The 12,977-nt window shown below is 39.2% G+C and overlaps 1 protein-coding gene across 1 annotated transcript in view; it reads left to right on the plus strand.

The window, feature by feature from the left end:
• The window catches only part of RCOR1 (REST corepressor 1), a 122,115-nt gene that overhangs the window by 64,067 nt on the left and 45,071 nt on the right, over positions 1–12,977 (plus strand). The window contains exon 3 of the mRNA XM_043557061.1: positions 9,199–9,282. Within this exon, the coding sequence (XP_043412996.1) occupies positions 9,199–9,282 (84 nt within the window). The remainder of the gene's footprint in view (positions 1–9,198; positions 9,283–12,977) is intronic.

A 12,977-nucleotide genomic window follows, 5' to 3' on the forward strand; every position in this document is an offset into this window, starting at 1 on the left:
TCAGCTCAGGTCACGATCTCGCGGTCCGTGAGTTCGAGCCCCGCGTCGGGCTCTGGGCTGGTGGCTCAGAGCCTGGAGCCTGCTTCCGATTCTGTGTCTCCCTCTCTCTCTGCCCCTCCCCCGTTCATGCTCTGTCTCTCTCTGTCTCAAAAATAAATAAAACGTTAAAAAAAAAATTTAAAAAAAATTAAAAAAAATATACAATTCAGTGGTTTTCAGTATTTTCACAGAATTGTGCAACATCACTGCAGTCCATTTTAGACCATTCTCATCCCACAAAGAAACCCTGTCATTCCCCATTTCTCCCAAGTGTTGTACACCTTCTGGCAGTCATTGATCTGTAGAGTTTCCTGTTCGGGACATTTCCTATGAGTGGGATTATACGGTATGTGGGGTTTTTGTGACTAGCTGCTCTCACCTAGCATAATGTTTTCAGGTTTCCTCCATACTGAGCATGGATTAGTACTACATTCTTTTTTATGGCAGCATAATATTCCATCATATAGATATAATATGCAGTTGACCCTTGAACAGCATGGGTTTGAACTGCACACACCCACTTATATGAGGATTTTTTTTTTTTACAGTACTGTAAATATTTCTCCTTAGGAGTTTCTTATTGATAATTTCTTTCTCTAGCTTACATTATTGTCAGAATATAGTGTGTGTGTGTGTGTGTGTGTGTGTGTGTGTGTGTGTATTACACACAACATACAAACTATGTGTTGACTGTTTAGATTATCAGTAAGACTTCCAGTCAATAGGGGGCTACAAGTAGTTAGGTTTGGAGGGAGTCAAAAGTTATACCCAAATTTTTGCATGGGAGATTAGCACCCCTAACCCCCCTTGTTTTTCAAGAGTCAAATATGTGCCCATTCATTGGTCGATGGACATTTGGATCATTATCACCTTTTGGCTGTTGTGAACAATGGTGCTCTGAACATTGGTATATGAGTTTTGTTTTGTTTTGTTTTGTTTGAGACAGAGAGAGATAGAGCATGAACAGGGGAGGGACAGAGAGAGGGGGAGACACAGAATCTGAAGTGGGCTCCAGGCTGAGCTGTCAGCACAGAGCCCGACGCGGGGCTCAAACTCACGGAGTGTGAGATCATGACCTGAGCTGAAGTCGGATGCTCAATCGACTGAGCCACCCAGGCGCCCCATTATATGAGTTTTCATGTGGGTATATGTTTTCATTTCTCTGGGTTGTATACCTGGGAATGGAATTGCTAGGTTATATGCTAACTGTATTTAACCCTTAGAAGCACTGCTAGACTGTCTCTCAAAGTGGCTGTACCATGCAGTTTTATATTCCCATCATTCTAGACAAATAATCCATTTTACAAATGGGTGAAAGACTTGGATGGATATTTCTCCAAGGATTATACACACGTGACCGATAAGCATATCAAGCATACTCCATATCATTAGTCATCAGAGAAATGCAGATCAAAACTACAATGAGACCCTACTTCATACTCCCTGGCTAGAATCAGAAAGTCCAATAATAACAAGTGTTAGAGAAGATGAGCAGGAATTGGAACCCTAGTACTCCTGGGAGAATGTAAAATATAAATGTAAATTGATGCTCTGGTCTCAAGCAGTTAACAAATGCAGTAAGCCTTAGGGAATGAGAACTAATTCAGTTTCGGGGCAGAACAGAAAATATGCCAAGAGTATTTTCCCCTTAGTGCGGGACAAGATGATTTCCAGTTGGAACATCGGCACTGTGTTAGGTAACATCATATCACACAGTGAAGGCTTTTTAAAAAGCCATTTCACAAAATGTTGCACAATTTTCGACATAAAAACTCAGAAAATATTTGCCTCCCGACCACCCAGATTTGCGGAAAGCAATGAAGCATTACATATAACTAGCCAAAGCAAGATCACACTCTTAGAGTGGCCGTTACCTGATTTTTAAATATTGTTATCATGCAGATTTTATACTTTAAATGTATATACCCCTCATAACATGTAGCGTCGTGTTTATATTTTTAATATTTACATTGTGGTATTATATATTTAACTTTTTATAATCACTTTTTATAATCAAAATTATTGATATCTGTATATCTGATGAATTTTATATTCTGTATTTAGTTCCTTTGACTGCATCTAACTATGACTTAGCCAATTCCTGTTGATAGACCTTTAAAATTTTCCTATATTTCAGAACCATAATCAAGCCTGTGGTGACAGTCCAAATCAGAGTTCTCCAGAGAACCAAACCAGTAGGGGTATGTGTGTGTATGTGTAAGAAATCTTCACCAAAGTTTATGGACACAATGAAGCAACATGCCGATGCTTTCTATTCTTAATTCTTTGAAAACAAATTCTGATTAGGACCCAATAGGTTAACTTCAATAGGTCTGACCTGCAGTTTTGAAAAACATTGTTACTATATATATTATACCTAGATATGGATTGCTGTGTTGCAAGGTATCCACACTTCTATTTTATCACACACTGCCAGTTTTCTCTCTAAAGGGGTTGTACAAATGGACATTTTCACTACTAGTGTGAATTCTCTTTTTTCTTCCCCTTCACGGGCATTTGTAATTTCAGTTACCTTCTACTTTCAGTCAGGTCTGGGCTTATTATTTTTTCTTTTTTAGATAGAGTGTGTGAGTGGAGGTTGGGGGTGGGGGGGGAGAGAGAGAGAGAATGAATGAATGAGTGAGTGAGTGAGTGAATGAATATATGTATATATATCTTAAGCAGGCTCCATGCCCATTGTGGAGCCCAACACAGGACTCAATCCCACAACCCTGAGATCATGACCTGAGCCAGAATCAAGAGTCAGAGCCTTAACTGATTGAGCCACCCACATGTCCAAGTCTGGGTTTATTTTGTAAGGTTTATAAAACTTGGCAATCAACTTGAAACAAAGAGAGCAGCTTCAGAGTTAGCACCGTTAGCAGACATCAGTATCTGTCCAGAAATTAATGACATTGCTTTGTTTTCATCATATTTATTTCTTTAGTTTACACTCAGCAAAATGGATTAGTTTTGGTGTACATATTTGTGAGTGTTAAGACGAGCATAGTTTCACATCACCACCACCATAGTTGGGATACAAAACAGTTTAATCTCTTGAGAAAATTACCTTGGACAGTTCTTAGCCTTCCTTGTACTTCTAACCCCTGGAACAATGATCTTTCTCCATAGTTTTGCCTTTCCAGAATGTTATATAAATGGAATCATATTATATGTAACCTTTGGAGACCTGATTCTTTCACTGAATATGATGAATTGGAGATAAGGCCATATATCAGTATGTATTTTTTATTGCTGTTCAGTATTCCACGTGTGGATGCTCCACAGTTTATCCATTTACTTTTTGAAGGACATTTGGGTCCCCTCCCCCACCTTGCTAGTTTTTACCAGTTGTGAATAAAGCTGCTGTAAATACCGTATACAAGTTTTATTGTGAACATACGTCAATTCTGTAGGGTATGTACCTAAGAATGTGATTGATTGTTGGGTCAGTAATTTTAAATATCATTGCATCTTTTTATATAAAAACTGCAAAACTTTTCCTGACTGGCTTTGTCATTTTATTTTGCATTTACACTAGCACTGTATGAGAGTTTCAGATATTCCATTCTAGTCAGTGCTTGGTATTGTCCATTTCTTTTATTTTAGATATTCTAATAGAGTATGTGTTAATTTCTCATTGTGGCTTTAATTTGCATTTTCCTAATGGCCAACGATCTCGAGCATTTTTTCATGTGCTTACGTACCATCTGTATATTTTCCACTGGTGAAGTAGTTGTTCAGATTTTTTGCCCATTGTTTAGAAAGTGGGTTATTTTCTCACTGCATTTTTGAAGTTCTTTATACATTTTGGATACAAGTTCTTTGTCAGATATGTGATTTGTAAATGTTTTCTCACAGTCTACAGTGTCTCTTACAGTTTCTTTTGTAGAGCAGACGTTTCAAGGTTTTGATTAAGCTCAATTTACCATTTTTTAAACTTTTATAGATTGCACTTCTGGTGTCATATCTAAGACCTCTTTTCCTGAACCAAGTTCATGAAGATTTTCTCATTTTTTTCCCTAAAAAATTTATCATGTTAGGTTTTACTTTTATATATGAAATCCATTTTGAATAAACTTCTTCTAAGGTGTGAGGAATAGGTTGAGGTTCACTTTTTTTTTTTTTTCTCTAATGTTTGTTTATTTTGAGAGAGATAGAGACAGTACAAGCAGGGGAGGTGCAGAGAGAGGGCAAGAGAGAATCCTAAGCAGGCTCTTCGCTGTCAGCACAGAGCTCTATGCGGGGCTCCATCTCAGGAACCATGAGATCATGACCTCAGCCATAAGTTGGACACTTAACCAACCAACTGAGCCACCCAGGCACCCCCAGATTCACTTTTTTTTTTTTTTTTTTGCATATGGAGATCCAGTTGTGAACAATCCTCTTTGTTGAAAGGGTATTGAATTGAATCCTTTCTCCATCGAATTGCTTTTTTGCACCTCTGTTACAGATCCATTGACCATATTTATATGAGTCTATTTCTGGTCTGCCTTCTGTTCATTGATCTGTGTACCTGTGTTTTGCCAATACCACACTGTCTTGATTACTATTCCTTTATACATTAAGACTTAATAGCGAGTGGTGTGAATCTTCCAACTTTGACCTGGTTGTTCTGGCCTCATTTGACTTCCCTTTTTAATCTGTCCTTTTGTTTTATATTAATATGGACTCACAGGTTGTTATTTTATTGCTGTCATTTATTTATTTTTGCTTACATTGTTTTTAGATTTGGCCAGGGAGGAGGCAGATCCCATCATTCTTTGAACACTTTTTTACCTCCTGGCATAACAAGATATTTCATGGTCCTCTTGTAGATTTCCTGTCATAGTCCTGGAATCAACCGTTTCTCCAAGGAGACCTGGTTTCTTTTATTGGAGAATGGTGTTTAGAATCGAGATCTGGGAGCTAGGTGTGCTCATGTCCTCATTATTGCCGGACTGTCATTGCATCAATGCTCTCTCAGGGGACATTGAAAACCATGAGCTTGTACTATTACACATCAAACCTGTCCAGCACTACAGAATTCTTTCTAGCCCTTCCTGTAACTCTTTCACTCAGCATAATTGAGATTCATTTATGTATATTTTAGTTCTTTTTTTTAAAAATAGTTCTTTTTTTTTTTAAAAGAAAAATTGCTGAGAAAAATTATTCCATTGAGTGGCTATACCACAATTTTAGTTATGAAATTACCAGATCCCCTCCCCCTCAAAGTGATGGCACCATTTTACATTCTGACCAACAGTACATGAAAGTTCTAGTTTCTCCACATTATTGTCAAACCTTTGTATTGTTAGTCTTTTTAATTTTCTACTTTTTATAGGTATGTTTTGGTATCTTGAATCATTTTAATTAGCCTTTCTTCATTACCAACAATAGCCAAACTATGGAAAAAGCCCAGATGTCCATCCACTGATGAATGGATAAAGAAGATGGGGTGTGTGTGTGTGTGTGTGTGTATATGTGTGTGTGTGTGTGTGTGTGTGTGTGTGTGTGTGTGTGTGTGTGTGTGTAATGGAATATTGCTCAGCCATCAAAAATAATGAAGTCTTGCCATTTGCAATGATGTGGGTGGAGCCAGACTGTACTATGCTAATAAGCAAAATAAATCAGTCAGAGAAATAACCATATGATTTCACTCACCTGGAATTTAAGAAACAAAACAGATGAACATATGAGAAGGGGAAAAGAAAAAGAGAGAGCTAAATAAACCATAAGAGACTCTTGGAGAACAAACTGAGGATTGATGGAGGGACGTGGGTGGGGGATGGGTTAGTTAGATGGGTGATGGGTATTAAGGAGGGCACCTGTTATGAGCACTGGGGGTTGTATGTAAGTGATGACTCACTGAATTCTACTCCGGAAACCAATATTGATTGCCCTGTATGTTAATTAACAAATTTAAATAAAATTTTGAAAAAAAAATAATTTGCCTTTCTCTAATGACTACTGATTTTTAATAGCTTTACATTCCATGTGCTTATTTGCTATCCTTATACTTTCTTTGGAGGCATGTTTATTCAAATCTTTTGCCCATTTTTTTTTAAATATATGAAATTTATTGTCAAATTGGTTTCCATACAACGCCCAGTGCTCATCCAAAAGATGCCCTCTTCAGTACCCATCACCCACCCTTCCCTCCCTCCCACCCCCCATCAGCCCTCAGTTTGTTCTCAGTTTTTAACAGTCTCTTATGCTTTGGCTCTCTCCCACTCTAACCTTTTTTTTTTTCTTCCTTCCCCTCCCCCATGGGTTCCTGTTAAGTTTCTCAGGATCCACATAAGAGTGAAAGCATATGGTATTTGTCTTTCTCTGTATTATTTTGCCCATTTTTTAACAATATGATTATTTCTTTGTGTTGAGTTCTGAGGGTTCTTTATAGATTCTGGATACAAGGCCTTATCAGATATGTGATTTGTAATTATTTTTTCAGTCTTTGGCTTGGCTTTTTGTTTCCTTAAACGGGTCATTTGACGAGTAGAAGTTCTTACTTTGGATAAAGTCCAATTTATGAATCTTTTCCTTTATGGATTGTGCTTTTGGCGTTGTATCTAAGATCTTTTTCAACCTAAGTTCAAGAGATTTTTGCATGTTTTCTTCTAGTAGTTTTATAACTTCTGGCTTCACGTTTAGTTCTGTCATCAGTTTTCAGTTAATTTTTGTATATTTGTATATGTAAGGTATGGATCCATTTGATTTTTTTTTTAAATGTTTATTTTGAGAGAGAGAGAAAGAAAAGGGGAGGAGAAGAGAGAGAGGGAAAGAACCCCAAGCGGGCTCTGCGCTGTCAATGCAGAGCCCAGCAAAGATCCCACCAACTGTGAGATCATGACCTGAGCTAAAATCAGGAGTCGGATGGATGCTTGACCAACTGAGCCACCCAGGCGCCCCTGTTTTGTTTTGTTTTGTTTTGTTTTGTTTTGTTTTTAATATGAATATCCACTTGTTCCAGCATCGTTTGTTGAACAGATTCTTTTTCTCCATTGAATTTTGCCTTTGCACGTTTGTGGAAGGAAAATTAGTTGGTCCTATATGTGTGGTTCTGTTTTTGGACTCCCGTTATGTTAATTTATTTCCCTGTGTGCCAGGACCACACACTGTCTTAATTACTGAATCTTTATAATTAGTTTGATTCAGGTGGATTTTCCAGTTTGTTCCTTTTTTTTTTTTAATGTTTGTTTATATTTTGAGAGAGAGAGAGAAGGATAGCACAAGTGGGGAAGGGGCAGAGAGGGAGGGAGACACAGAATCCAAAGCAGGCTCCAGGCCCTGAGCTGTCAGCACAGAGCCTGATGTGGCTCAAACTCACAAACCGTGAGATCGTGACCTGAGCTGAAGTCAAGAGCCAGACACTTAACTGATTGAGCCACCCAAGTACCCCTGAAAGAGATATTCTTTAATTTTGATTTTTATTAACTATTTTGATTTTTACCTTTTTTTAAAACGATCTCATTTCCTACAACTTCGCCAACTCATTTTTTGAGTAACTTTTTGTAGATTCTGTAGATTTTCTACACAAATGATCATCTGTGAATAAAACCATTTTAATTCTGCTTTTCCAATGCGGATTCCTTTTATTTCTGTTTTGACTTCTGATTTTTATTTAAAATACAGCCAGATTGGGGCGCCTCGGTGGCTCAGTCGGTTAAGCATCCGACTTCGGCTCAGGTCACGATCTCGCGGTTTGTGAGTTCAAGCCCCGCGTGAGGCTCTGTGCTGATGGCTCAGAGCCTGGAGCCTGTTTCAGATTCTGTGTCTCCCTCTCTCTCTGACCCTCCCCCATTCATGCTCTGTCTCTCTCTGTCTCAAAAATAAATAAACGTTAAAAAAAAATTAAAAAAATAAAAATAAGTAAAATACAGCAAGACTGTATTCCATGTGGGGTCCTCATCTTTGTTGATTGTATTTCATTTTTAGATTATGTGTAGCAGTAACACTGAGCTATATACATATAAAAAGGTGTCCTCAGGGGCCAATGGGAGCATCTCTTTTCTCCTTTTCCTGTCTCTGTATCCTTCCCACGCTGTTCCCACTGTGCCTGATTTCCAGCGTCCACTCTGGTTCTTTCCCTCCCACCACCCTGTCATTTTTCTTTCAAGTAACTGCCCCATAGGTTTTACCGAAAGTATAGGAATTCTTTCTTTATAAAACCTAGAACACATTGACAGATAAAATTAAGTAAAAGATGAGATACCTGGCAGTGTCATAAAGACAAGAATTCTTAAACCAGGCTTTATGAATTTTCTAAAAGTGTGTTTATATCGGTGTGTGTGTTTCTATTTCATTGGGATTTTTTTCTAAGAGAGCGGAGTCCATAACTTTCATATCCTCAGAGGAATTTATTTAAGCAAACAAACAAAAAGGTAAGAATAATAACTTTAGAATGAATGAGTTTGGGCCTACCCAGTGCAAGGGTTAGTGAGATTAGTAAGCCTCTTGTGTCTTGAGTCCTCTGTACCTTTGGAAGATAACATTTTATTTTATTCTACTTTTTTTGAAGATAACATTTTAAATGTCTCTGTTGTAGTGTATGACTGTTGTTTGTGGTTAATCCATTTATACATGTCAGCTCAGCACCTGGCACTTGTAAACCTTTGGTCTTCTATTTTGTATCATAGAGTTTTAAGAATTTGAATGCACTTTAGTTTGCTTTCAGATTAAGTATTTTTAATGCTTATTTTTTAATAAAGTAGTTAAAAGAATCTTTGGATTCCTGTTGTCAAGTCCCTAAAAAGTTACTGTGGCAGAGAAGGATAAGGGTATTCAAAGCACACGGGAAGAATACGGATATCCTGGGTGTCCCGTGTCTGACGGCCGGGCATCCTAGTGTGTAGCAGTTTAACCACTGGGCACTGTAGCCATGCAGTCCTGTCTCCGCCTCCTTCTACCAAATGACCTGTTGAGTTTCCTCACGGAGCAAATGAGAGTAGTAAACCTGTTTGTTAAATCGGTAAACGACTTAGAAGTAGACGTGTTTGGGCAGACTCAGAGCCCCCCTCACCCTGGGACGGTAAGGGTGCAGGTTTCCTTGGGGCAGGTCTCAGTAAAGGGTGGGCGATGTCATGATGTTCCGAGGATTAAAAGATCAGAATGGTGCTGTTAGTCATCGCTTGTTATGTCTGTTAAATTATAATAATTTTCTTTTTTATTTCTACCAAGCCAAACTAGCGAGACGCAGTCAAGAACGAGACAATCTTGGCATGCTGGTCTGGTCACCTAATCAGAACCTATCGGAAGCAAAACGTAAGTTTTAGAACACTTTCATTTTTCACCTTTCTTCTTTAAAGCAAAGTTGTTTTTTTGTTCTTTGTTGTTTTTAAATGTTTATTTTTGAGAGCACACAAGTGGGGGAGGGGCAGAGAGAGGGGGACAGAGGAGCCAAAGCGGGCTCTGCAATGACACCAGCTAGCCCAATGTGGGGCCTGAACTCGCAGAACCATGAGATTAGGACCTGAGCTGAAGTCGGATGCTCAACTGACTGAGCCACCCAGGCGCCCCAGACAGTGTGCATTTCTTTATTGTGGCCTGTCATAAGGACTTAAATTTTTTTTCTTCTTCTTAATGTTTATTTATTTTGAGAGAGAGTGCGAGCAGGGGAGAGGCAGACTGAGAGAGAGAGAGAGAGAGAGAGAGATGGTGAGAGAGAGAGATGGTGAGAGAGAATCCCAAGCAGGCTCCGGTCAGCACAGAGCTGTCAGCCCCGATGTGGGGCTCGATCTTACAAACTGTGAGATCATGACCTGAGTTGAAATCAAGAGTCGGACGCTTAACAGACTGAGTCACCCAGGAGCCCCAGGGCTTAAAATTCTTAACCAGTGGTTTCATAATTTACTTTATCCAAAATGCTGTACAGGCTAATACTGGAGTAACTAGGAGGAAAGGCTCAGAGTGGAAAGGAAATTATAACGTGGTGTATAACTCCCCCAGCTGGGAATTTACAGATCCGTACATTTCTAATTGGAAGGGTTACAAAGGGCAAAAATATGTCATTGGAAACAGGCTTTATACTGTAAGACTTCAACTTAACTAGAAGAACTTGTGAATTGACTCTTTGTTTTATGAGTTTAAAGTTGTATTGGGATGAATACACTGAGCTACTTTGGATTTTATTGGGGAGCGTTGGGGTCCTATAGTTACTAGTAATATTAAGTATATATTCAAAGTTTGCTTTTTCAGCTTTTCTGTTGCCTCTGCTCAAATAATATCAGCAAAAATAATTTTGTATCAGACATTGCCATAAGTCTCTGGCAGTTTCAAATTTTTTCTTTTCTTTTCTAAAAAAAATTTTTTTGATGTTTATTTGTTTTTGAGAGAGCAAGGGAGAGCACAAGCTGGAGAGAGGCAGAGAGAGACGGGGACAAAGGATCCGAAGCGGGCTCTGTGCTGGCCGCAGAAAGCCTGACACAGGGCTTAAAGTCATGAACCAAACTGTGAGATCATGACCTGAGCTGAAGTCGGACACTCACCCGACTGAGCCACCCAGGTGCCCCCAAAGTTTTTATTTTCTTCATAACTTAAGGGTGAAGAAAAACTAAATCCCCTTTTGGAGAATTTTTCAATGGGGGTTCATAGGTAGAATTTATGGGGATTTGTAAACTTAGAAATCACATGCAAAGTTTTTTGGTATGTGTTCATTTTTCTGGAGAAAAAGGACATTGGATTTTCAAAGGGGTCTTTGACAAGAGTCAGTGCTCTGAAATGGGGTTGGACTTGGAAAGTCACCAGTGCTAAATGTTATCAGGAAACTGTTAAATTGTGAGTGAAGGCTCAAATTCTTAGGCTTTGATCAGGATTTCCCGAAGTGTGTTTTCCGGTATTAAAATAAGTGTTGATAGGTTTCCACTGCCAAATGAGTGTGAGAGATGATACATATTAAATAATCTCTTCTTGTGTATTCGGTATCCGTGTCAGCATAGTCAGGGTGCAGAGAGCTCATATGGTAGAGAAACATGTTTAATTTTGACCAAGAAGGATCTTTTTTTTTTTTTTCTTCCCTTTCTTTTTCTTTTTCTTTTCTTTTGTACAGTACCCTCCATGGAACACGGGAAGTTCAAGTACTCTTAGTAATGGTGAATTTAGCAGTAATAAAATAATCTCAGTCTGATCTGATTTTAAGAGTATCTTAATTTTGCCTCTATCAGGCTGCTGCTTAATGAGTGTATAATGAAGAACAGAATAGCAGAAGGAAGGGTATTGGCATTTCTGATGTCTTTGCTGTGCTGGGGAGGACGTTTTAAGTATTTCCTGTTTGTTTATTTCCCCTTTGAGCCCTTGCATTAACTTAAAAAGCAATCAGTTCCATTTTTGAACATGTTCTTTTTAACAGAAAGCTGAAATCTTCCTCCCTGTAATTTTTAGAGCTTTGTTTTCTTGACTCTGCTACAGAAATCTTCCAGATGAGTCTTTTGGATGTTCCGGCCATCCCACCTCCTTTACCGTCCTGGTCCAAGTTCAACCTGCCTCGTCGCTTTGGGTTTTTTCTAGACGATTGGCTCTTTGGGTGCCTCTGTCTCTCGCGCTCCCAGACGTTACAGTTGGTCACAGTGTCCGTTTGAAATGTTGGTGCCCAGAACTGAATATCCAGAATCATGAGCATTTGTTGAGTCTTTGTGCCAAGCACTGCGTTAAATGCATTCACGCTTCACAATAACTCGAGGACGCTTTTGCCCTTGTTTCACAGTTGGCGTTCCACGAGCCAAAGAGGTTTGGGAAAGCGACACAGTAAGAGGTTGAGCATTATCTAGGTTTGCTGAGGTCGTGAACCCTGGTTCATGCTCTGAGTGCCTCTCTCAGGGAGAGCTCATTAAGGCTCGGTGTTCTGTATTTCGGCCACTGTCCTTTTGTTACTTCAGTTCACCATTGATCAGTGCCTTTTGCTCATGTATTATCTGTTGACATCTGTGGAGTCAGAATTTAATTTTTATATTTTCTCATTCTTTCTAGACCTAGAAGAAAAGATAAGAATATGAAGTTAGTAGATTTTTATTTTTTTGTTTTTTTTTTAAATTTTTTAATGTTTTTTTTTTTTTTAATGTTTTTTTTTTTAATTTTTTTTTTTCAACGTTTATTTATTTTTGGGACAGAGAGAGACAGCGCATGAACGGGGGAGGGGCAGAGAGAGAGGGAGACACAGCATCAGAAACAGGCTCCAGGCTCCGAGCCATCAGCCCAGAGCCTGACGCGGGGCTCGAACTCACAGACCGCGAGATCGTGACCTGGCTGAAGTCGGACGCTTAACCGACTGCGCCACCCAGGCGCCCCTAATGTTTATTTTTGAGAGAGAGAGAGAGACACAGAGTGTGACTGGGAGAGGGGCAGAGAGAGAGGAAGACACAGAATCCAAAGCAGGCTCCAGGCTCTGAGCTGTCGGCACAGAGCCCGATGCAGAGCTCGAACCCACAAACCACGAGATCGTGACCTGAGCTGAAGTCTGACGCTCAACCGACTGAGCCACCCAGTTGCCCCACAGTTAGTAGATTTTTAAGCAATGCTGTTGCCTAAAATAAATTTGTGGTTTTAATGTAAGCCTTTAAAATGACTTTTAAAACCAGTATACAAGTTAACATTTACGTATTGTTGAAAGTTCAGAAGACACAGAAACTTACAGAGAAGGAACTGCTCACACGGTATCTCATTACCCAGAGATAAGTGTTGTTAAATGCTCTGGGATTTTTTCCAGTCCTCTTTGTTTCCTCTTCTGTCCTATAAGGGATATGATGGTGTTTCTCCGTGTGTGGGTTTGTCTGTGTCTCTGTATTTTCCCGAATATTGACCGGAGCTTTTCCCACACTGTGAGATAACCATGCGCTATTCTGTCATCACATGGATATGGAAGTGTATCTGCCCTTCTATTGAAAGTGTGTTGTTTCAGATTTGTTGCCTGTTGTAAAAGAAAGCTGTAGTAAAATACTGAATCCTAGAGCTTTGTCCTCTTTTGT

The sequence above is a fragment of the Prionailurus bengalensis genome, chromosome B3 (assembly GCF_016509475.1).
Source record: "Prionailurus bengalensis isolate Pbe53 chromosome B3, Fcat_Pben_1.1_paternal_pri, whole genome shotgun sequence".
Lineage (NCBI taxonomy): Eukaryota > Metazoa > Chordata > Mammalia > Carnivora > Felidae > Prionailurus > Prionailurus bengalensis.